Source organism: Bos indicus x Bos taurus, chromosome 7 (genome assembly GCF_003369695.1).
Source record: "Bos indicus x Bos taurus breed Angus x Brahman F1 hybrid chromosome 7, Bos_hybrid_MaternalHap_v2.0, whole genome shotgun sequence".
NCBI lineage: Eukaryota > Metazoa > Chordata > Mammalia > Artiodactyla > Bovidae > Bos > Bos indicus x Bos taurus.
This window is the reverse complement of record NC_040082.1, coordinates 48,257,696-48,282,760: the sequence shown is the minus strand read 5'-3', so window position 1 is coordinate 48,282,760 and position 25,065 is coordinate 48,257,696. Positions and strand designations below refer to the sequence as shown.

At 41.7% G+C, this 25,065-nt stretch overlaps 1 protein-coding gene across 1 annotated transcript; it reads right to left on the bottom strand.

The window, feature by feature from the left end:
- Positions 1–2,676: 2,676 nt before the first annotated feature.
- SLC36A3 (solute carrier family 36 member 3) lies at positions 2,677–24,666 on the bottom strand. The gene is made up of 10 exons (XM_027548494.1): positions 24,527–24,666; positions 22,488–22,578; positions 19,270–19,358; positions 16,640–16,735; positions 12,150–12,234; positions 11,013–11,231; positions 8,995–9,093; positions 8,494–8,660; positions 4,191–4,360; positions 2,677–2,957 (listed from the first exon to the last, which is right to left on the bottom strand). The coding sequence occupies exons 1-10, from the start codon at positions 24,664–24,666 to the stop codon at positions 2,689–2,691; spliced, it is 1,425 nt and encodes a 474-aa protein (XP_027404295.1). The 3' UTR covers positions 2,677–2,688.
- Positions 24,667–25,065: the final 399 nt, after the last annotated feature.

The following is a 25,065-nucleotide window of genomic DNA, read 5'->3' as shown; positions in this document are numbered from 1 at the left end:
GAATTTGATGAGAGTTGACATCTTAACTGTAACGTGTCTTCTGAGCTATGAATGAGGTGTATCTCTCCATTTTTTTGCTGTTCAGTCACTAAGTCATGTCTGACTCTTTGAGACCCCATGGAGCATGCCAAGATGCCCTGTCCTTCATCATCTCCCTGAGTTTGCTCAAACTCATCTGCATTGAGTCAATGGTGCCATCCAACCATCTCATCCTCTGTTGCCCTCTTGCCCTCAATCTTTCCCAGCATAGGGGTCTTTTGCAAGGAGTCAGCTCTTCTTGTCAGGTGGCTGAAGTACTGGAGCTTCAGCCTCAGCATCAGTCCTTCCAACAAATATTCAGGACTGATTTCCTTTAGGATTGACTGGTTGGATCTCCTTGCAGTCCAAGGGACCCTTCAAGAGTCTTCTCCAGCACCACAGTTTGAAAGCATCAATTCTTCAGCACTCAGCCTTCTTTATGGTCCAACTCTCACATCCACACATGACTACTGGAAAAACCATAGCTTTGACTATATGTATTTTTGTTGGCAAAGTGACATCTCTGCTTTTGAATATGCTGTCTAGGCTTTTCTTCCAAGGAGCAAGCGTCTTTTAATTTTGTGGCTGCAGTCACCATCTGCAATGATTTTGGAGCCCAAGAAAATAGTCTGTCACTGTTTCCACTTTTTTCCCATCTATTTGCCATGAAGTAATGGGACTGAATGGTCTTAATTTCTTTTAGAAGTATTTTATAGATTTTAGTGTACATGTGTTTCATATCTTTCATCGGAATTAACCCAGACTATTGCATGTTTTTGGTGCTTTTGTAAGTGCAGTTTCTAATTGTTCCCAGTCACAAATTTTCAAATAATAAACCAACCCTCTATTCCTGGGATAAACCCCACTTGGTCATGATGTATTATTCTTTTAATATATTGCTGAATTTGATTTGCTAAAATTTTGTTTAGCATTTTTACATCTATGTTCATGAAGAATTTTGTTCTGTAGCTTTATCTTCTTGCAATGTCTTTGCCTAGTTTTGGTTCACATAGTGTTTTAAACCAGCTTTTAAAAACTAATAAATCACAAATATATCATATGCATTTTAATGCTGTATTTTGCAATGTTTGGGGGGCATCACAGCATTTTATTTTGGATGAATCATAGTTTAACCTAATGTTGGATATTTGTTTCCAACTCTTTACTGTTATAAACAATGCATCCAGGGACTTCCCTGGTGGTCCAGTGGTTAAGAGTAAGCCTGCTAATGCAGGGGATATGGGTTCAATCCCTGGTTCAGGAAGATTCCACATGCCATGGGGCAACTAAAGCCATGTGCCACAAATACTGAGCCTGAACTCTGGAAAACGTGAGCTGCAGCTGAGTCTGCATGCCACAACTACAGGAGCCCACGTGTCTTCAGAGCCTGTGCTCTGCAACGAGAGAAGCCACTACGATGAGAAGCCTGCACACCACAACTAGAGAAAGCCCGTGTACAACAACAAAGACTCAGTGCAATTAAAAATAAAATAATAAAATAAATATAAAAATTTTTTAATGCATACATTTTTGAAGACATAAAAGATTCTTAAGATAAAGCCCTGGAAGTGAAATTAGTGGGTCAGAGGGCTATGCATTTTAAGATATATACTGTAAAACTTCCCTCCAGAAAAGTCATAAAAATGTGTTCTGCCATCTTCAGAATACAAGATTGTCTGTTTTTCCAAACCCTTACCAAAAGTAAGTATTATTTTTAAAAGGTCAGTAGTCCTTGCACATGATGAAATCCTTTCCGTCACACAAACTGCTCAGTCTCTTTAGCCTAAATCAGCTCTAAGTGGTCTTAAGGTATCTGAGAAGGTAGGATGGGGGCGGGAGGGAGAGGGGTGCAGAGAGATAGAGGAAGAGGGAGAGAAAGAGCTGATATCCTTCTAAGTAGGAAAGTCATTTGTAATGAAAGATTGCTAAGAAATGTTTTTATCCCTTAAATTACTTCTGGGATCCCATATCTCCAGGGCAATAGGGTAACTTGCTGATGGAAAGCCCTTCAATTTTCACACATGTGCTTAAAGGATAAACCCATTTCTTTTCTTTTTTTTTTTCTCTTTCAGAATGTCAGAGCTGGAAGAGCCCTTAATAGCCAATCAGTCCAATCCTTCATTTCAAAGAATGTGAAAATGAGATGGAGAGGGGGAGAAACTTGCTCAAGATCCCACAGGAAATCAGTGGCAGAGCCAATGGCTAGACAAAATTACTACTAAGTTCTATTTTTGTTCTGTGACTCTTCACTTAGAACCATATCTGAAACCATAGAAACTCATCTTCACCCAACATACTTTTCTAAACCTGATACTTCAAGGGCAGAATAGAGAGAATAACTGCTTTTGCATTTATATTTGTGCTTGGTCTGTTTCAAGGACATGGGCAAATGGCATCCTTTTCCCCATTAAATGAGGCAGATAATATGAGTGGTTGAATGTGGTTTTGGTTCACAGGTACAAAAGGCCTCCAGAGAAATCCACAAACCAGAAAAGACATAGCCTGAGAGGTACCAGTACTGACTAGTATCATCTACATTTCTCTTGGAAAGATAAAGAAGCCACTAATTAATATAGAGATGCTGGGGTTTGATGAATGTATATAACATCCACAACAGAAGTCAAACTGGGAATGGGAATATGGGAGAACTATCAGAATAAAAATAGATAATTATGCATAGACACCTGTGGAGTTGGCTACAGAATGGTTGATGGGTTGGGTCAACTCATAGAGGGCTTGGTATGTTCCAAATACACACCCCAAAAGGCCCAGAATGCTGATCATGATGTCCTTCACAATGGTGATACAGTTCATGTCTTCAGGGTAAAAGGTGATGAGCTCCAGGAAGGGAGGGATGATGAGGGCTAGGGCACTGCTGCTCACGGAGCCCACCAGGGAGATGACCAGGTCCAGGCGGGGGATGAGGATGGCTGAGACACCTGTGGGGGGAGAAGAGGCTTAGAATCATGGAATGTTCCTTCAGGAAGGGAGCCCAGAAACAAACCATTTGTTTGGAGCCTTATAATTCCCAGACGCCTGAGACACCATCTGGAGAGGTGGGAAAGCAGCTCATTGTGAACTTGAGCAGCAGATCAAGCACTGTGGCTCTGGACTTCCACATTTGTTTTAACACCAATTTACATGCTCTCCTTTCATGCTTTATCTATTGAGTTTTTCTGCATATAATATTTATTGATAAGGATTCTCTATCACCCATCCGTAATGATCTTCTCATTGCAGAGTTGGGGAAGTCTAGAACTCTAGAGGGAATGGGTCATGCCCAAGGTCACATAGAGCTGAGACGAGAATCCAATGAGACGGGATTCCCTCAACTGTAACAGAGTCCTGGAGACTTTAAGATGAAATTTACTCTCTCTCTTGCACAACAATCCTACAATTGTTTGAGATACAGATACAGAGTTTACCCAAGCCTTTGTTTCTCCAGGCAAAACCTCCCTAGTTCTTTCCTTCATTCCTCACAGGCCACCATTTTAAATTTTCTTAGAGAAAGCATTTCCCAGCCCTATTCACAATGTTTCCCAAACATCTACAATGGCACCTGATATCAAATGAACTAGGAAATGAATGAATAGAAGGAAGAAAGGGAGGGATGGGGGAAGGGAGGTGAAAATGACTTCCAAGAATTTAACAAAGCAGCCCTTTGAGGTTCTTCCTATAGTTAAACACCGCCTTAAGAGGACTTCACATTAATTTTTGATAGGAAGGAATACGGCACAGTGGAAAACACAGGCTTTGGCGCCACACAACCTGCATCAAATCTCAACTGTGTCACTTGGCAGCTACATGATGTGAGCATGTTACTTCATTTCCTGGGTCACAGTTCCTTCAGCTGGTAATATTACATAGTTAGGCTGTCCTGAGTATTGCATAATCTCAGTGTTGTGCCTGACATATAGGAGGCATATAGGAATGAATAAATGACACTTCTTTCTCCCACAAACCAGCCAATGTATTCTATGTGTAGATAGTAGAGATTACTGTAACATTTACTCTGTGACAGTTCTGTTAACCCATTTTTCAGCCGGAAACTTGAGGCTCAGGGAGGTAAAACATGTTGCTTGGCTGGTGGCCGAGCCAGCGATAGTGGGGTAGCTGTCAGTGTGGCTGCGAGCCACAGCACTGGGCAAAGAGAGCCCTTTCGTCCTACTCACAGGTCAGACAGACCAAGGCTGTGCGGACAGACAGGTCTGCAAACAGCGCCCAGCTCTCTGACACCTGGGAGATGATGACGGGGATGATGATCTCAGCTGGGACATGGAACTGGAGGGCATAGGTGAAGAAGATGCCGATGGAGTACATCAGCTTGACTGACTGGTACAACCTGTAGAGAGAGAGGGACAGCACATGAAATTTGATGTGGCTCCAGGGCAGGGCCATGCAGGATTTGCTCACTGCTTGGAAGCTGGGATTGTTAAGTTATATCACTACCTAACTTCCACTGACTCAGCCTGACGTCATTAGAGCCACTTGGGAAGTTTATTAAAAGTGCACATTCTTGGAGATTCTCATTTAATAGGCTTGTAGCTCAGGAATCTGTGCCTTCTTTTTCCTTCTGTTTGTTTTTTTTTTAAAGGTATATCTGCATAGAGTAAAGTTCACAGTACAAAGATTATATTCCCTCCCACCTTTGATTTCCAGTCTCCAGTGCCTCCTTCCACAAGCAACTCCTCTAACTTTTCTTGAAGGCCCTCCAGAAATACTGTAGACACAAATTTGTACAGACTGTAGGTACACATCTGGAAGCACCCTTTACGTACCACTGATTTTTGTTCATTAAATATTTCTTAGATATTGTTCCCCATCAGTACACATAGATCTGGCTCTTCTATTTAATAGCTGCTGATATTCCAATTGCATGGATATACTATGATTTGTTTAATTTTAAAGATATTTTTATTGGAGTGTAGTTGATTTACAATGTTGTTTTAGTTTCAGGTATATAGCAAAGTGGATCAGGTGTGTGTATATATATATATATATATACACACACACACACACACATCCCCTCTTTTTTTAAGATTCTTTTCCCATATAGGCCATTACAGAGTACTGAATTGCATTCTCTGTGCGATAAAGCAAGTTCTTGCTAGTTATCTATTTTTATAATCTTTAACTGCTCCCCAATTAATAGACATTTAGATTATTCCTAGTCTTCTGTCAGTAAACATGCAGCAAAGAATATGCTTGTACATATACCTATGCACATATAGTATACAACCCCAGATGTAAAAATGCTGAGTAAAAGTATATGTGATTTCACATTTTGATAACTCTCATTAAAGGGAACCCTCACACACTGTTGTAAATTGGTGCGGCTACTGTGGAAAACAGTATACCGGTTCCTCAAAAAACTAAAAACAGAACTACCATATGACTCAGTAATTCCACTCCTGGGTATGTAACTGAAAAAAATTAAAACTCTGATTCAAAAAGATACATGCACTCCCATGTTTGTGTGAAAGTTGCTCAGTTGTGTCCAACTCTCTGCAACCCCATGGACTATACGGGCCAGAATACTGGAGTGGGTAGCCTTTCCCTTCCCAAACCAGGGATCAAACCCAGGTCTCTTGCATTGCTGGAAGATTCTTTACCAGCTGAGCCACAAGGGAAACCCCTATGTTCATCACAGCATTATTTACAATTGCCAAGATATGGAAGCACCAGATGAAAAGATAAAGAAGACATGGTTTATGTATATAATGGAATGCTGTGCTGTGCTTAGCTGCTCAGTCGTGTCTGACTCTTTGTGACCCCATGGACTGCAGCCTGTCAGGCACCTCTGTACATGGGATTCTCCAGACAAGAATACTGGAGTGGGTTGCCATGCTCTCCTACAGTGGATCTTCCCAAACCAAGGATTGAATCCAGGTCTCTTGCACTGCAGGTGGATCTGAGGCACCAGGGAAGCCCAAAAATACTGGAGTGGGTATCCTATATGTTCTCCAGGGGATCTTCTGACCCAGGAATCCATCCAGGGCCTCCTGCATTGCAGGTGGATTCTTTACCAGCTGAGCTACCAGGGAAGCCCATAATGGAATGCTACTCAGCCATAAAGAAGAATGAAATTTTGCCATTTGCAACGGTGTGGATGGACTTGGAGGGTATTACGCTAAAGTGACGTAAGTTAGACAAAGACAAATACTGTATAGCATCACTTATATGTGGAATAAAAAAAAATAACTAGTGAATATAACAAAAAAGAAGCACATTCACAGATAGAGAGAACCAACTAGTGGTTACCAGTGAGGAGAGGGGTGGAGGGAAGGGAGAGATAGTTGTAGGGAACTAACAGGTACAAACTACTGTGTATAAAATAAGTGAGCTGCAGAATATATGGTACAACACAGGGAATATAGCCAATATTATATAATAACTATAAATGGAACATACCATTTATTAATAAAAATTGACTCACTGTGTTATACACTGGAAACCTATGTAACATTGTACATCAACTATACCTCAATAAAAAGAAATAAAAAATACAATTTTGATAGCTCTTGACATACTGCTCATTTGTTGTCCAAGTACAGTGGAGTGCTCCATCCTTGGAAAAACACAGTGTGTGAACACATGCTGGTTTGTGCCATTGTGTTTTGTAAAACTGACATTTCTATTATTAGGAGCGAGACAGAGCAATTTTTCAAATATATAAATTGTCATTTTTGTTTTAATTTGCCTGTGAACTATTTGTTCACACCCATTTCTTCTTGGTCTTTTGCTTATTCCTTCTTTAAGCTCTTCTGGAGTATTTCATCATCAGCCAGGCTCAGAGAATGTGTGAGGTCCTTATGGCACCTGATGCCCATTTTTTTTCCAGCTGATATACCAGAAGGAAAGTGCCCTGCCCAAGGTAGTGGCAACCCGAATTCCCCAGAATAAGAACAGCATATTAAGTTGATATCTTACTGGTATAAAATAAGTCACAATTTCAAGGAAATTCCACATTAATTATCTCATCCGGTCATTACCACAACACAGTGAAATGGGTAGGACTGGTGATATTTTTCTCATGTTATAGCTGTGGCTTCATGGGAAGTGAACACCCTCCTCCCCGACGTCCCCCACCCTCCCTCCCCTCCGACCCCCCCCCACTCCCCACCGCCTCCCGCATTCTACTGACTTCCAAAAGACCAAGGCTGTGGGGGAGACTAACAATGATAATAGCTAATACTCAGTGAGCACTTACTGCATACCAGACACTTTTCTAAGCGTTTTATGTATTTGTAGCCAATTTGCCCTCACAGTCACTCCCTAAGAGACAGTGTGGCAGTCATTTGTGCTGCTCAGCTGCTCAGCAAATACCTCTGAGTCTTCCAGACAAGTGGCAGAATTTCACTTCCGTGTCCTCTGCAGTGAGGCATGGTCACTTGCTTTGATTGACGAAGTGTGAACAGAAGAGACAGGTTACTTCCTAGAGAAATTTTAGGGCCTTCATGATGAAGGATGTGATTCAATGTGCTTTTTGCCATGGCAACCAATCAAGTTTCAGGGAGTGGCTGGCTGATCAGTCTGGGTCTTGGAAGTTGGGATGGTGCAGAGCTGAGCCCCAGCCATCCCATAATGGACATGAAGCATGAGCATACAATTAAACATTTGTGTGTGTTCAGCCACTGAGATTCTGGAGTGGCTTATTTTGTTTATTACCAGAGCATAACCAATCATGACTGATACAAATAGGCAAGAGTATTATCCTTATTTTACTGAGGATGGAAATGAGGTCTGCAAGACTAGGTAGCTTGTCCAAGGTCACATGAGAACCAGGGTCAAATCCCATTGCTCAGATGTAGAATCTGTGCTCTTGGTTCTACTGGCAGCTTAGTCATTCTGCACGTACTACTGCCAGAATAAGGGCAATGGCTAATACTCGATGAACGCTATATGGCAGTGCCCCAGATGTTTCCTGGATGAATGAATGAATGAGTAAATGAATGAATGATTAATGCAAGGACTTGAGTCAAAGTTCCAGGTGGGGCACAGCGATGGCAGTCTAGGCCCATTTCTGGAACTGGGGACCTGAGTAGCTGTCCATACGCAGGACCCTCAGGCACTACTTCAGAGTTATACTTTTTGTTGTTGCTGTTTCTGTTCCCTAAGCTCTCCCAGATCATTGCTGTTTGAAAGCCTTTGAACCACAGAGTCAGACAGAATTCAGTTTCAACTTTTCATGAACAACACGAAATGGGAAAGTTACTTACAGCCTTTTCACATATCAACTTCCTCATCTAATTCAATGGAGTTGATAATAATGCTAACCCATAGGGCTGTTGAGAGAATTAAATGAGATGATACACAATGCCTGGATTATTAAATGTACTTGTTATTATAACACAGATACTAGCAGTCAATATTTTGTTGTTGATAATGAATCAAGGATGCCCCATTTTGCTGCTAAGGCTCAGACTCTGTGACTCCCCTCCTCTTCCCCCGAGTCCCAGATGGGCAGGGACATACCAGCAATTGGGCAAGTTGAGGGTGATGCTGGCCTGGGTGTTCGACCCAAACTTCATGTAGCCCAGTGTCCCCAGGCAGATGTAGAGGACGATGACAAGGGACATCCCCCAGTACAGAACAAAGGAAAACTGCTGTGGATGCTTCATCTGGTTTTTGAGAGGTAGAACCTGGAGGTGAAAGGAGGTTAAGAAAGAAAAGGTAGAAGGAGAGAAAGCAGGTTTCCTCTCAAGGTTGGACCTCCTTCTCCAGGTGGCCCAGAGTCAGGAAGGGTCCACATGCCCTTTCATCTCCTCCCACATTTTCTATAGCCAAGAGGGCCTCATCTTCAAGGCTTGGTGTGGTGTGCAGAGCAGGCGGCATCCTGCAAATGCGGACTGACTTTCCCTTCTTCCACGAGATCATATTCTGCACTTTTCATAAGTACTACTATTTAGATACCTGGAACAAAGACTGGCTTCCATAGAGAGAACTGAGGACTCTCAAACTCCACACCCATCTTACCATGCCGACGCCTTCAAATGTGAAGATGGCTGTACCGAAGAACAATAAGAAGGTCTTCCAGCTTGCCATCAAGGGTAGGTTCCTGGGATCTGGAATCTCCTAAAAGGAAGAAGAAGGGCATTGGTTTTTTCCAAGGCATATAAGTCACCCCAAATCTGGTAGAGAGGTAGGCTTGCCTGACGTCAGCAGGGACAGTATTAGAAGCACCCATTAGACATCTAAAGCTGAGTCAGCCTTCTCAACTTTTAAAAAAGTTACTTCTTTTACACATAGCATACGATTTACCATTTTAAACATCTTGAGTGTACAATTCAGTGGCATTAAGAACATTCACATTGTTGTACAATCATCACCAATTTCATCTCCAGAACATTATCATCATTCCCAGCTGAAGCTGTGCACCCAGTAAATAATAACTCCCTGTTACCCAGCCCCCCTGGAAATGCCTATTTGACTTTCTGTCTCTATAAATTTGATTGTTCTAGGTACCTCATATAAGTGAACTTATATAATACTTCTCTTTTTGTGGTTGACTTATTTCACTAAGCATAGTGTCCTCAAGGTTCATCCATGTTGTAACATGGATCAGAATTTTATTCCTTTCCAAGGAATACATTATATATGTTTAATTTTGATTTACCACATCTTTACATGGAAAAAGGAACCCAGGGAGGAGAAGGAATTGCCCAAGGCCACTCTACTAGTCAGTGGTACAGTCCAGATATGAATTCAGGTCTTGTGTTTTCCAGTTCTCTAATACCTCTTTCCCATCACTTCTCTCAGAGCTGTGAAGTATTGGCAAAGCAGCTACCACTGATCTAGAAGGAATGATTATTTTAATAAGATTCCTGTGGGCAGAATAATGTCCACATCATAATCCCTGGAACCTTGAGTATGTTACATTACTTGGCATGGGAGAATTAAGTTTCTAGACTGAATTAAGGTAGCTAATCAACTAAATTTAGTAGGAGATTACCCTGGATTATCTGGGTGGGTTTGGTGTAATCACAAGGGTCTTTTAAAGTGGAAGAGGGAATCAGGAGAGAGAACCAGAGAGATGGAAGCATGAGAAAGACACGGCCTGACACTGCTGGCTTTGAAGAGGGAAGTGGGCCATGAGCCAAGGCCTGAGGGCAGCTTCTAGAAGCTGGAAAGGGCAAAGAAACAGATTCTCCCCACAAGCTTCCAGAAAGAAATGCAGCCCTGCCCAGTGAGACCCCAAGAGTTCTGAGATAATTCTGTGTTAAGTTACTAGATTTGTGATCATTTGTCACAGCAGCAGCAGAGAACTAATACAACCCCAGAGACTTTCAAAGAAATGAAACTGTAATAGGGAATTTCAGGGCCTATAATGATAGCAAAGCATGAGGCAAAATGACTGCATTTAGGGGAAAAACTGTTTATCAGTTTCCTTGTCTGTGAACTGGGGATAAAGTAGCACTACTTCCATAACAACATCATTGTGAAGATTTAGTGAGTTAATCAACATAAAGAAATTGGCACAAAGTAAATTGAATTCCTTTATCATCCATATATCTCTTGTCAACCTATCACTATTACAATTTTCGTTGGTTACTTGGCTGAGGTTTATCTCCCCAAGTGATTGTAGCCTCCATGAGAGCAGACAGCTTGTCAGTTTTACTTATCACTGAATCCCCTGTCCCCTGTACATTGCTTGGATCACAGAAAGTGAAAGTGAAGTCACTCAGTCATGTTCAACTCTTTTCGACCCCATGGACTGCAACCTACCAGGCTCCTCTGTCCATGGGATTTTCCAGGCAATAGTACTGGAGTGGATCACAGAAGGTATAAATAACTATTTGTTAAAAGACCCATTGCTATCTAATGTGATGACGACAATGATGATGATGGTGAGTAGCTTTTATAGCCTGTGGGGCAAAAGAGTTCACAGACATCACTTGAGCAGGAGGTCACCTTTCTCGCTCTCATCTGCCCATAATGACAGTGTCTCAGAAGCCCTGGACCTTGACCCTTCTGCAGTGGTTTTGGGCACAGACCTGCATGATATACTGAAAGATCAGAGCCATGCTGCCCAGGGTGGTGATGTTGGCCAGCGTGGAGAAGATGGACAGCACCCTGAGGTTCTGGATAAACACCAGCAGGATCAGGAAGGGAAGGATCGTCAGCATGTAGAACCGAATGTCCACGTTGGGGGTCAGCACCAGGATCTTCCTGGGTTCGCAGGTTTTGGAGGTCACGTGGACTTCTTCCACCATCTGATGTGAAGCACAATGAAAGGCAGTATAATTACAGTTGCTACATTAACAAAGGAAACCCAGAGTAAGTTTCAATTTCAGATAATTAACAGATAACTTTTTAGTAAAAGTATGTCCCAAATATTATACAAAGATACACTTGTAGTAAAAACAAATTGCTGCTTATCTGAAATTGAAACTTAATTGGGTTTCCTATACTTTTATTTGTTACATTTGGTAATCCTAAATTGTAGTACCCATGATTGTGACAACCGGAAACCTTTAGAATCATCAAATCTCAAGGCTGAAGCATCATTCTGTCATCTAGCCCAACCTCTTCTTATGTACCAAATAGTTCTCTTTCATATATCCAGAGAACAGGAAATGATTACACAGGAGTACCTTCTTCAACTTTAGATAGTCCTAAAAGTTAGAAAGCTAGAATTTGAGCAAAATCTGTCTGCTTGAATATTCTATCCATAACGCTTGTCATAGTTTTGACTATTTGAATGCACAAAAACAAGTATACTACTTCTGTTTCATGAAGCCAAGAAAGAATGCTATGATTGACTTGTAATGCCTGTTAGGAATGCAATGAGGGCAAGATTGCAACTTGTTTGCTTTAGTTATCTTCTACATGACAACCTTGAGATACCTAAAGAAAATCTCATCAACAATTTCAGGCTAAAAATTCTCAATTATTTCTAATTGGACATGACTGTAAGCCATCCTGGCTGCATTCCTCAGATGTTGCTTTGGCTTCCCTATGATCTGTTTAAAGAGTGATTTCCAGGACAGAAAGAACTCCCAACCAAAGCCTGATTAGGGAGTAGAAATAAAGCCTCTCCTACCATGATCCAAAAGCTTTACTTTTGCTAATGCGACCCTAGCAGCAAGAGGTCTGCTTTCCCCAACTCTGCCCAGAAGAGACCTCTTTACCTGTTGTAAATTGTCTGCCATAAACATAAAATAAACACTGCAGAAGCCCAGTTGGGTGGTGATTAATAAGAAGCTGACAGTGTACCTGAGAAAGAAAAGAAGAGGCAGACAGAGGAGAAATGAATTATTTTTAATGCATTTATTTTTATTTTTGAGACAATTATTTCTTTTGTTATTATTTTTACTATTTCCCCATTTTTTAACTTTCAAGTTTAAATTTCAAGTCCACAGTAGAAGTTGAAAGACAAGTATAATTAGCATCATATATCCTTTCACTAGAAATACTAATTCTTAACTTTTAGGTCTAACTGCATTATGTATAGATGGAAGAATGTGTTCATCCATACACACATACACACACACACACGTGTGTGTGTGTGCATTTTTCAGAACTACTTTAAAATTAACTGCATATGTTATAACATGTCAACAAAGACTGTAATACCTTCTTTAGTACTATGATATCCAACTTCAATATCCTCAAATATATAGTCTATGTTTTACTTTATTATTATTTATTTTTACTTCTTTTTTTTTTTTGCTGTGCTGCTGGGCTTGTGGGATCTTAGTTCCCTGACTAGGGACTGAACCTGGGTCCTCAGGAGTGAAAGCTCTGAATCCTAACCACCAGACTGCCAGGGAATTCCCAAATATTTCTCTCCAAAGTATCTTTTATAGCTGTTTTTAAACTTTCTTTGATTCAGGATCTAATTACATTTCATATGTTGCATTTGCCTATGTTTCTCTAGTCTTTCTTTTCAGGTAGAGCAGCCCTATACATATCTACCCTTTTTGTTTCCCGTGACATTGGCTTTTTGGGAAGAGTCTAGGCCATCTGTCTCGTAGAATGTCCCACCGTGTGGACTTACATGACTGTTTCCTCGTGATTCAGAAAAGCAAGCCTACCACACAGGTGACACTTTGTACTTATATTTCATCATATTGGGAGGCATAGGATGTCCTGTGGTTCTACTGTGATGTGAATTCTAGGCCTCTCCATTATAAGTACACATTTCCTGCTTTGCAACCTGTAGGTAAAACAATGAGACGGCATGAAGAGCCTGTCTTCCTCAAGCCAAAGGTTTTAACATTCATTGATAATCTTTGCTGAATCAGTTATTTCATTGGTTGGTTGCAAGGTGTTCTGTCATTTTATCTAAGTTGATTAGCTAGCAACTAAGAAAAATGCATTCTCTTCCTCTTTTTTATCACAATAAATTCACATTAACTATTCTTTATTTATTATATTCTGCTATTGTCATTATTCTTCTGGATTCTTAAATTGTCCTGAATTTGGAGATGTATTTATTTACTTTTTTGTGAGAACATTTTGAGAGTTCTACATTTAAAAAACTTTTTAATTGGAGGATAATTGCTCAACAATGCTGTGTTGGTTTCCGATGTGTAACATCATAAATCAACTGTAAGTATACACATATCTCCTCCCTCTTAAGCCTCCCTCCCACCAACCTCTCTATCCCACCATTCATTTTTTTCAAAAGAAGAAAAATATGTTCCTCTACTTAGGTGCTAATGTTTAGATCCATGTTTTTCAAGACTGGGTTGTAGTAACCAATGCATCAGAATCATCTGAGGTTGGTGATTCCTGGCTCTCATATCAGCCTATTGAGTCAGAAGCTTGGCAGTGTCATGTGAGACTTCAGAAGGGAGATTTTTTTTTTCTCTTTATAATGAAGATTTTTAAGCATACAAGAAAGCAATGATAATCATTCAATGACTCCTCATGAGCTCATCCCAGCCTCAACAATTAACTTTTAGGCAATCTTCTTCCATCTATTCCTTCACCCCCACTGCACACAAGCTTCTTCTGTTGGAGTATTTGAAGTTAAGGGAAAAAAATAAGCAAGGTGAGGGGAATATAGCAAATTAAAGTATTTGAAGTATTCCACCTGTAAATAATTCAGTACGCAGTTCTAATGGTCAAGAATTTAAATAAAATATAACCATCATGCCCTTAATCACCCCTTACAAAATTAACAATAATTTCTTTCTTTTTAAAAATATTTACTCATTTATTTGGCTGCACCTGGTCTTAGCTGCAGCATGAGGGATCTTCGATCTTAGTCGTGGCATGTGGGAACTAGATCCCACATCTGATCTAGGGATCGAACTGACCAGGGATGGAACCTGGATCCTCTGAATGGGGAGCGTGGAGCCTAAGCTACTGGACCACCAGTGAAGTCCCACAATAATTTCTTATATCATTTAATATTCCACCATAGTCAAATTTTTCCAATTTTTTTCAAAAACATTTCAGAGTTGGTTTCTAAACAAGTCTCTATGTTGCATTGTGTTATTATGTCTCAAGTTTTTTAATCTGCTATATTCCCCTTGCCTTGTTTATTTTTTTCTCTTGGAATTTTAATTTTTTTGATTGGTGTTGAAGATGCCAGAAAATTTCCTTGTAGTATGTTTAACTTTCTAGATTCAGTGGATGAATTCATAATGTCATTTACCTTGTTCTTCTATCCCCTGTATTTCCTATAAGCTGATATTAGATCTAGTGGTTTGATAAGATTGAGGTTCTTCCTTTCTGTTTCGGGCAAGGGTATTTCAGAGGTGGCTCTCTGTACTCCCTGTTGAATCCTATTATAAGACACACTGTGTCTGGTTGTCCAGTGTCCAAACATGAGATGACTAGAAGGGGTCAGGTGATGCCTGTGTATTCTTTCTTTATCATTTTCCAATGATCTTTCACAATGAGGATAGTTGCTTACATGGAATAGATAATTTTTAATCAAACTCCCCAGGTATCTCTTAGCACACTAAAGATGACAAATTATTGATTTAAATAAAACAGTTTCCTAATTCTTTCTCAGTTACTGGCATTCTTTCTCATTGCCCCAGAGAAATGGCGTAGTGTAGTGGGTGAAAGCTGAATGTTCTAGATTTCAGTCTGTGCTCTGCCATTAGATTCCTGGGTAACTTAAACCAAACTTATGACTCTATCTGGTCTTAATTTTCTTCCATTTGAATAGATATAGATATACTGATCTTCAAGGAGCCTTCTTGCCTGAAGGTTTTATTCAGGGTGTCATCAGAAGCTGATAACTTGGTGAGAAAGGATGGACAGTTGTGAGATCTCTGTTATTACTGCCCCGTGCCTCTCTCGTCTGACAATCAGAGTGATTCCTGACATTCTCGAGAGAGGAGTTGCAGGAGGGATCTTGGCAGATGAGGGACTGACAGCTCCTTGAGGGCTCTGTTGGGAAAGGCTAACATGTTAGGTGCTTGCTTGAAACTCTGCTTCTCCACTATCTGTGTCTTTGATCCTAGACATGTTATTCTATCTCTGTGAGCCTTGGTCACTGTATTTCTTCCCAATAAAGATGCACCACCTACCTCACAAGGTCACTGAAATGATCAGAGGTGATCAGATACAGGAAAGCATTTTTTATACCATAGAGTTTTTATCCAATCAGTGAACAAGCTAAATTGTAATGTTCACTATTAGGAGGAGGATTAAATAAAACCACAGGATCCATCTATATGGATGGGGAACATTGTGAGACTTACAAAACAATGAAGTTAATTTGTATGTCCCAATGTGGAAAGAAATTAGAGACATAATGTTAGATGAAAGAACAAATTTCCAGTAAATACTCCAATTAATATACAAGAAAATACAGAATATATATTTCCACTTACACACATATATCCTGTTCATGCAGAGAGAAAGTCTAGAGGAATATTTATTAACTATATATCAGTGACTTCATTTTATTTATTTATTTTTGGCCACACTGCACAGCTTATGGGATCTTACTTCCCTGACCAGGGATTGAACCTGGGCCCTTGGCAGTGAGAGCTCAGAGTCCTAACCACTGAACCTCCGGGGAAGTCCCAGAGATTACTTCTTGAATGAAGAGTAGGATAGGGGATGGAGCTATCAGAGGAGATTCTCTATATTGGTCAATAGTTTTCAATAAAAACATGTTCACTTAAAACTTTTGTTACTCAGGTGGTGTGGTGGTAAAGACTCCATCTGACAATGCAGGAGATGAAAGAGACATAGGTTTAATCCCTGGGTTGGGAAGATCCCCTGGAGAAGGGAATGGCAACACATTCCAGTATTCTTGCTGGGGAAATCCCATAGACAGAGGAGCCTGGTGGGCTACAGTCCATGGGGTCAAAAAGAAGCTGGACACAACTGAGCATGCCCATGCAATGTACTAGCAGTAAAGGAAGAACAGGTGAGCATTTTTATCGCTGCTGTTGTTATTATTACTATTACTCCTGTGATATCTGGGCTTCCCTTGTGGCTCAGCTGGTAAAGAATCCGCCTGCAATGCCAGAGACCTGGGTTCGATCCCTGGGTTGGGAAGATCCCCTGGAGGAGGGAAAGTTTACCCACGCTAGTATTCTGGCCTGGAGAATTCCATGGATTGTACAGTCTATGGGTTTGCAAAGAGTCAAACGACTGAGCGACTCGCATTCATTCATTCATTTGTGATGTCTAGGACTACTACCTTCCCCACACTGAGTGTGTCCTCAGCCAGGCATTTGGGCAGGTTTCGAGACTGTACATCATGGCTTCTCCATAGTTCACAAAAGTCTTCTGCAGCCTAAAGAACGGACAAACAATGCATACCTTAATTTTTTTTAAGTACAATTTATTCCCAAAGGGAGTAATTACTATATGTTCATGTATTAATATGGAACATTTTGGTAATTTTCCAGCAATGGTATCATTGAGTTATTTTATAATGGTACACTTTTAAAAGTTTTAGAATTCTGCCTCTTATTTTTTGTAGTCGTCTTTATTAACACTAATTTTTAAGTGGATAGTATTATTATGTAGGTGGACAGTAGCTTGGAATTGATTAGGTCAGCAAACAAGGACAGTGAGGACGTGGGAGCTGTGAGGTGTGCAGACCTAGTCAGGGGGAGGGGAGAGAGGGCAATGAGGTGTAAGTGTGGCCAAGAGAGTGGGTCTACCTTTTCTGAACTGACATTCCCTTCTTCACTTCTGAGGGTGCTGGAACATTTAAGATGCTTTCCCTGGACCAGATTCCATGCAAAGGTGATTTTTAGCCTCCTGCCCAGCACCCCTGTCAGATGTGACACCCCAGTTCTAGCCCATCCCTCTTCCCCCATCCCTCCTTCTCCAGGCAGCCTTTCCAAAGGGAGGCGGAGGCCCTCTGGAGCGCTGCTGACAAAGCAAGTGGAAGCAAGTTGCCTGCGTCCCTGGAGTTAATTGCATGACTGAGGGGAGTAACTTGGAGAGAGAAAGAGACCCGGACTTGTCAGGAAACCAGAGTTTAAGTATCAACATGTCCCTCTCAGATGGCCAGGAGACCTTGAGCAAGTCTTTTTATACTTTGGGGCTTCAGTTTTTTTTCTTCACATACAGTCTGGGTTTTGGGGAGAAGACAGTGAGAGATGGATATGGTGATGCACTGGGAACATGGCACGATGCTTCTGTTTTTATTATTATTCAATGTGTCTGGCATTTGAAATACAGATGAGGTTACATTGCATAGGACTGGCAAGTATATTAGTCTGAAGATTGCAAATTCAAAAGCAATGGGGACCAGAAAGCTATCAGTATTGTGGTGAGAATGACTGGGTGTAAGACAAAACAGGGAATCGTGGAGACAGAGTTCAAGGCTCTGGTACATGTCCTGTTCCAAAAGGGGTTGATCAGGATGTGGCTCTAGCTGAATGATGCAGGAATAAAGTCACAGAGGTAGCAGAATGTCTAACTGGCAAGAAGGTGTAGATTTTTTTTTTAATGTGAAATCTCCAGGTTTTTAAACGTTGGCTAAAAACAAAAAGCCAAAAAAACTGTAGAAGTCCTCCATAATATATCTAAAAACTACTATGAGTCTGTAACCCTATATTAGAAAAAGAAAAGAAAAAAACAAATCAACAAAAACAAAAGTCAGGGAAAGGCTATAATAAATGACATATATTAAAAGGCTGTATGGTGGTAAAATGGTCCCAGCAGGCTTGAGGGAAGAAAAAGATTTGCAGATAGGTTAAGGGGTAGAGTCAGACAGGTCTTGGAATACCAGCTCTGCCACTTCCTGGCTGTGTGACATTCAGCAAGGCATTTAACTCTCCCAAGCCTCAGTTTACTCATGTGTAAAATGGGAATAATGGTGCCTACCATAAAATTTTACTGTAAGGAATAAATAAAAGAAGGCTTGCAAAACTCTTGCTATGTACCTGGAACAATGTAAGTGTGCAATAAATTTAATTGCTAAATGCGTAAATGCTCTTAACAGTGTTTCATGAGCTGGAAAGTACTACACAAGTTAGGTGTGACTGATACATACTCCAAATGCACCAATTTGGGTTATGATGATTTGACTTTATGAGGAGCTTCATTTAACAACTCTGCTTTGACTCACAAGGCCTTTCTGCACAATGAGGAGGACATATTTAGATTTGCCTGCCTTGAGAGTAGCTGAGTCCTGTGGAGAGAAAATCTCCAGGCTGTGGCTGTAAGGAATTGCTAATTACTGTGAGTTGCTAGTTTATATATACACGAAATTCTCAGCATTGTTTGCCTTCCACTGCATTTGCCTTTTTTTCTGGAATTTTGTTTTACATTAAAAGTTTTAACTATACAAACACTGTGTTGTATATATGCTTTATTAGAGATTGAAATCACTGTGAATTATTCATCTCATTGCTAACTATGTTTTTTTTTTCACTATTACTAAATTGTCCCCAAAAGGACTTACTTGGAATAAATTTCCCTTCCAAGGTGTGTGTATTGGAGCTGGGGGAGGACCAGGAGATAAGAGGTGGAGAGATTAAGAGGAAGTATCTTGAATACACATAGGTGTGTATAGAGCAAATTTGCATTTCTTATTACTTCTGATCTTTCTAGGAATGGATACTTGGGCTCATAGGAGCTTGGCAAAGTGCTCCAACTAGTCAGCAGCAGAGCTGTGCCTGGAACTTGGAGTTTCCAGTAGGATTTTAATCACTCCCTTCACTGCCTCAGAGCAGCAGGGTGGTGGCCTGGAGAAGTGGCCAGCTAATTGGGAATTGGGTCAGTGATCCCGGGAAACTTAGCACACCCTCAGTTGGAACCTGGTGCCATTTGGTGAGAGAGATGATAGAGACAGAGAAGCAGAACTCTCACCTCTGACTTAGGTGATGAGCACAATTCAACAGGATGACCATGCAATGCACGGTGAGGATCCCGATGGCCAGCAGGCTGAAAGGACCGACCTGGAGGGGAATGGAGAGGTGGGCACAGTGAATTACAAATGGATGCTCCCACACCTGGCCCTCTCCCTGCTTAGGTGCTGGGGTCCCTCTTATAATAGAGATTTTTGGATGAGAACCCTAGGATGATAGCCCCTGCCTGAATGTCCTTGTACCCCTAGATGCTCTGGCTTGAATGCTTTTCTTAGCATCACTGCAAAGTGGCTGTCCAACCTGTGCTAGAATACTTCTGATAACAAAGAGCTCATTACCTCCCAGACAGCCCATGCCTTTCCTCATCTGCCTTTAGTTCCACTTGAGAACCCTCATTCCTTTTCATATCCCAGCCCTTACCTCCTCCAAGATGCTTGAAGACCAACGTTCTTCTAAAGGATTAGTTTTCTTCTTCTAGTACGGGGTTATCAAAAGAGGCACTATTGACATTTTGGGCCAGCTGATGTTTCTGTTGCAGGGCGCTGTCCTGTACATTGTGGGTTATTTAGCAACATCTCTGGCCTCTACTTACTGGATTTCAGAAGCATTCCCCCTCTCTCTATCCCAATTTGTGACAACCAAGAGTGGCGTTAGACATTGTAAATGTCTTAGGGTATATTAGTCACTCAGTTGTGTTGAGCTCTGTGCAACCTCATGAACTGTAGCTTGCCAGGGTCCTCTGTCCATGGGATTCTCCAGGCAAGAACACTAGAGTGGGTTGCCATTTCCTTCTCCAGGAGATCTTCCTGACCCAGGGATCGAACCTGTGTCTCTTGCATATTTTTAAAGTATTTATATTTATTTATTTCTTTGGCTGCTCCAGGTCCTAGTTGTGGCATACAAACTCTCAGCTGCTGCACGTGGGATCTGGTTTCCCAAACAGGACTGAACCTGGGCCCCTGCCTTGGGAGTGCAGAGTCTTAGCCAATGGACCACCAGGGAAGTCCTTCCGTTTTATTTTTTTTTTAACTAAAAATTGTATGTACTTAAAGTGAACAACATGATTTGATATATATGTATAGCTATACACACAGAAATGATTACTAGAATCAAGCTAATGAACAAGTCTTCTCCTCACATGGTCTCCATTTTTTAAATATGTGATGAAATTATAAAGTAGGGCTTCCCTGGTGGCCCAGACACACAAGATTAAAAAGTAGGGCTCATTATTATTACATTTTGGCCATGCTGCGTGTGGGATCTTAGTTCCCTGACCAGGGATCAAACCTGTGCCCCCTACAGTGTAGAAGCATAGAGTCTTAACCACTGGAGCACCAGGGGAGTCCAAGCAGGCCTCATTATTAATCCTTATCCCCCAAGTGTGACCACAGGGCAGAGAGCAAAGAGGGACTCTCTCACCCTCTTTGTGTTGGACACCTGTGACTTTATAGATGTGACCTATACTAACAGCATCATGAGGAAACAAATGAGAGATGAAGAGCACCGCTAGAGTTCACCGGAATGTAGCCTCCATATAGCAGAAGACTGTTTTTTGGTCTTGCATACATCTATATTGCCAGAGCTTAAGAATAACAGATGCTCAATATATATTTCTCAAATGAATCATGATTAGAGGTTCTGATGGGACTTGGAGGATAAATAAATCACCTAATAACTCTTAGGAAGCAAAAATCAAAGGATAAAGGAGTTGTCTTAAAATGCAAAGACTGCACCGGCAAAGAGAGCCTGGCTGAAGGCCATGTGCTAATAATGTTCTTCAAAAGTTCTAGAACCCTGAGAATTCTAAAGGGGGAAAGGTCCCATCTCTGTTGGAACTGATACAGATTGGAAGTCATGTCAGAAGCCAGGGTCTCAATGTGACTTTTTTAGACACGAGGGCCATTTACAGGCTTGGAGAGAAGGAGAAATTTGCTTCAACTAAATTGAAATCATCTATCTATTCAACTCTGTAGAACAAACTGGAACCTTCAGCGTGCCAGTATCTACAAGCAGGTACTGTGTAAAGGAGGGTGTAAAGATGAATCAGAGAGTTCCTGCCCTCAGAGATTTCAGGTAAGTGAGGAAGCTGGGAATGTAAAAAAATGAGCACGTTCCATCTTTGTAAGTGCTGTAAGAATTCCAGGTTATATAGCTATAAGTTCTAGAAAAACACAAGATGAAGGAATTTTAATAGGAGACAGAGGAAGGGGATTTCAGAGGACTTCAGAAAGGGAAACAAAGAATCAGCATTTTTAAAATTTTACAGAGGAGGGGGATTTCAAAAGACAGAAATAAGGGAGATGGGAACAGCATAAGATAGAGGATGGAGGAGGGAGGGCACAGGAGGTGGCATGGGATTGGTGGAGCCTTGTTCACCCTCATCTTCCAAAATTACCTTCTCACAGTCAAATGGATGGAAACAGGAGTTACACACTGACATGCCTGGAGGTGCCAGGCTACTGATATCAATGAACGAAATGGCAAGGATATAATCCTAGGAAGTTGGGAGAACTGTGGCAAAGTAGATTCTGAATTAGTATGTGAGTTATGGTGAGTCCTTAAGAACAGTGGTGGGGAGGGGGAACTGGATGAAGGTGGTCAAAAGTAACAAACTTCCAAATATGAGATAAATAGGTACTGGGGACTTAATGTACAACATGACAACTGCAGTAAACACTGTTATGTGGTATATTTGAAAGGTGCAAAGAGAGGAGATCCTAAAAGTTCTCATCACAAGGAAAAACAATACCTATTTCTATAATCATATGAGGAGATAGACATTAACGAAACTTATGATGGTAATCATTTTACAGTATACGCAGTACGTGTGGTAAGTCACTTTGGTTGTGTCAGACTCTGTGTGATCCTGTGGACAACCATAGAGCCAGCCAGGCTCCTCTGTCCATGGGATTTCCCAGGCAAGAATACTGTAGTGGCTTGCCATGCCCTCCTCCAGGATATGCAGTATACCTTAAATTAATATAGAGGTGGTTGTCAATTATATTTCAATAAGATTGGGGGAAATATGGCCTGTCCCCTCCAGGCACGTTCCATTTAGCTCCAGGTTGGCTCCAGAGGATTGATGCCAATAGGTTCATTTCCCATTGCAAAGAGTGCTCCCAAATTGCCAATTGATAAACAATGCTAAGGCTGTAGGAGCCTGCCAACCCTTTCCCTGAAATGGGGAGACGTGGTTCCCATTCCACAGGTCCATCTTACCAACAAGCCGGCATTTTTCATGGCCAGAGGAAGTCCCAGGAGCCCTGTGCCAATGTTGCATTTCAGTAAGTGAATCAAGGTTTGCATCATCCTGTAGGGGGAGCACAGGGCAACAAAAGGGTATGTTAGTGGAAGAAAATGTGACCCAGCGCTCTGGCTTCTTTCGTCTCTCCAGCACCCTCTGGTGGGAAGATGGACAAAATCAGATGAAATGGACTCTCCATTTTACTCTGTTCCCAGGATCTGTTCTGCAACCTCTGATCCAGAGCTGGTGCTAGTTCAGGTGACTCAACAAATATGTACCACACACTGTGCTGTGCTCTGCTTAGCTGCTCAGTTGTGTTCGACTCTTTGTGACTCCGTGGACTGCAGCCCGCCAGGCTCCTCTGTCCATGGGATTTCCCAGGCAAGAATACTGGAGTGGCTGCCATTCCCTTCTCCAGGGGATCTTCCCAACCCAGGGACTGAACCCAAGTCTCCCGCATTGCAGGTGGATTCTTTACCATATGAGCCACCAGGGAAGCCTACCACACACTAGGCTCTAAATAAAAAGTTAATAACCATTGCTATCATCCTGGATAACTCCCTGCTGCTGCTACTGCTGTGCTGTGCTCAGTTGTGTTTTACTCTTTGCGAAACCCCCTGGACTGTAGCCTGTCAGGCTCCTCTATGGAATTTCCCAGGCAAGAATACTGAGTGGGTATTTCCTCCTTCAAGGGATCTTCCTGACCCAGGAATTGAACTCAACATCTCTGGTGTCTCTTGCACTAACAGGCAGATTCTTTACCACTTGAGTCACCTGGGAAGCCTGGATAACTCTGGGCTTCTGAAAAACTGTAACCTGCCAGGCTCCTCTGTCCATGTAATTTTCCAGGCAAGAATACTGGAGTGGGTTGCCATTCCCTACTCCAGGGGATCTTCCTGACCCAAGGATTGAACCTGCGTCTCTTGGGTCTCCTGTATTGGCAGGTGTATTCTTTACCACTAGCGCCACCTGGAAGGCCCCTCCAAACCCTTATGTCATCATACTTTATTTAAATAATCACTCATTGTGTCTGAACTATCAATAATGTCACAGCCAGATCTGAAGTCAAGATCTGGCTTCAATAAAATTATCATGCATACCTGTGTTATTTCATTAGGAAAAATTCCTGGAATGGTATTATTGATCAAAGGACTTTTATTTATAGTTACTTAAAAAACCCTAAGTAACACAGTATGAAGTTTAAAAGGTAAAACAAACAAAAGAAGAACCAAAAAAACCTTATATACTGAACATAAACGTCTCTTCTATCTGCCTCTCAGTCTCCCAATTCTCTTAGCCAGAAGCAACCACTAAGGCCAGTTGTGTGTGTGTGTACTTAAAAAAAAGCATACGTCAAATACTTGTATGTTTTATATAAATATGTGTTAGGACTTGACATACATCACAGCATTGCCATCTAGAAAGCTACCAGTTTAATTCTTTCCAAAATAACATGAAAGTGGGCATTTCCTGACATCCTTATCCAACACTGGGTATTGTCATTTACAATCTCTTCATGCCATGGATATTATCTGATCTGATTACTAAATAATAGTTTAATTGGCAATAAAGCCTTAAGGAAAAGAACCATGTGTCTGAGTTTAGGGCAGTAAAAGTAGGGACATAGGGCTAGGAGGTGAACTTTTATTTTCCGGATGGGTTTGTATGAGGAAGGGAGGGGGCGGTGGGGAGAGAGAGAAGAAGGGAGAGAGAATATGAATACTAGCAGTTGTTGAAGGAGTGGAAAGCAGCCAGCCTGGGGTAGAAACTGCTGAAGAAAGAGCCGTCAGCCTGATATAGAAAATTGTTCCTGGAATCAACAAGTTCATGTAGGGGATGACTACCTGTTTTTTGCAAAACCTGTGAAAAAGTTTGACGTGGGTATAACTTTTCAGAGTCTAAAGGTTTCATCTTTAGTCCATGCGTGTCCTGTTCAGTGGGGTTAAATGCGGCCCAGCGCCGTGAAGGCAGCAGTGCCTGACCTCAGATGGGGAAGGGCAGTGTGGCCACTTACGACAATCCATTGGCTTCCTCTGCAGGATGGATCCTCTCTGAAGTGATACTACTACTACTCTCCGAGAGTGACTTGGACCCGTCATCCAAGGACTTGGGCTTGCTGGTGTTGTCCCTTGCAAGCAATGAGATCTTCAACATGGTGGGTGGGTGGTGACGGCTGAGGGTTAAGGCCTGTAACAGCCTTGAACCAGTCTCCCATGGGTTTTTCTCCAGAGAAACCAAGGCTGCAGGCCTGAGAAGCTGGCTCCCAATTCCTGAGCTGGTCCTGGCGCTGGTGACAGGGGGAAGCTGATGTTGACGACAGGCCTCGCCTGGCTTTGGGGACTTAAGAGAGTCTCATCTCAGGATGGTCCTCAGTGCCCCTTTCGACTGCCCGGCCACACAGGACCTGCCTGGACTTTCAGCTGCTTCCAGTTCAGCCCTCAGTGCTTTAGGGCAAAGTGAACCGTGTGGCTGGGAGGAAGAAGACACCATTGGACTGGAGGTCCTGGTGCCTGGATGTGGGGCCAGGCTCAGAACTTGTCTCTCTTTGGTAAG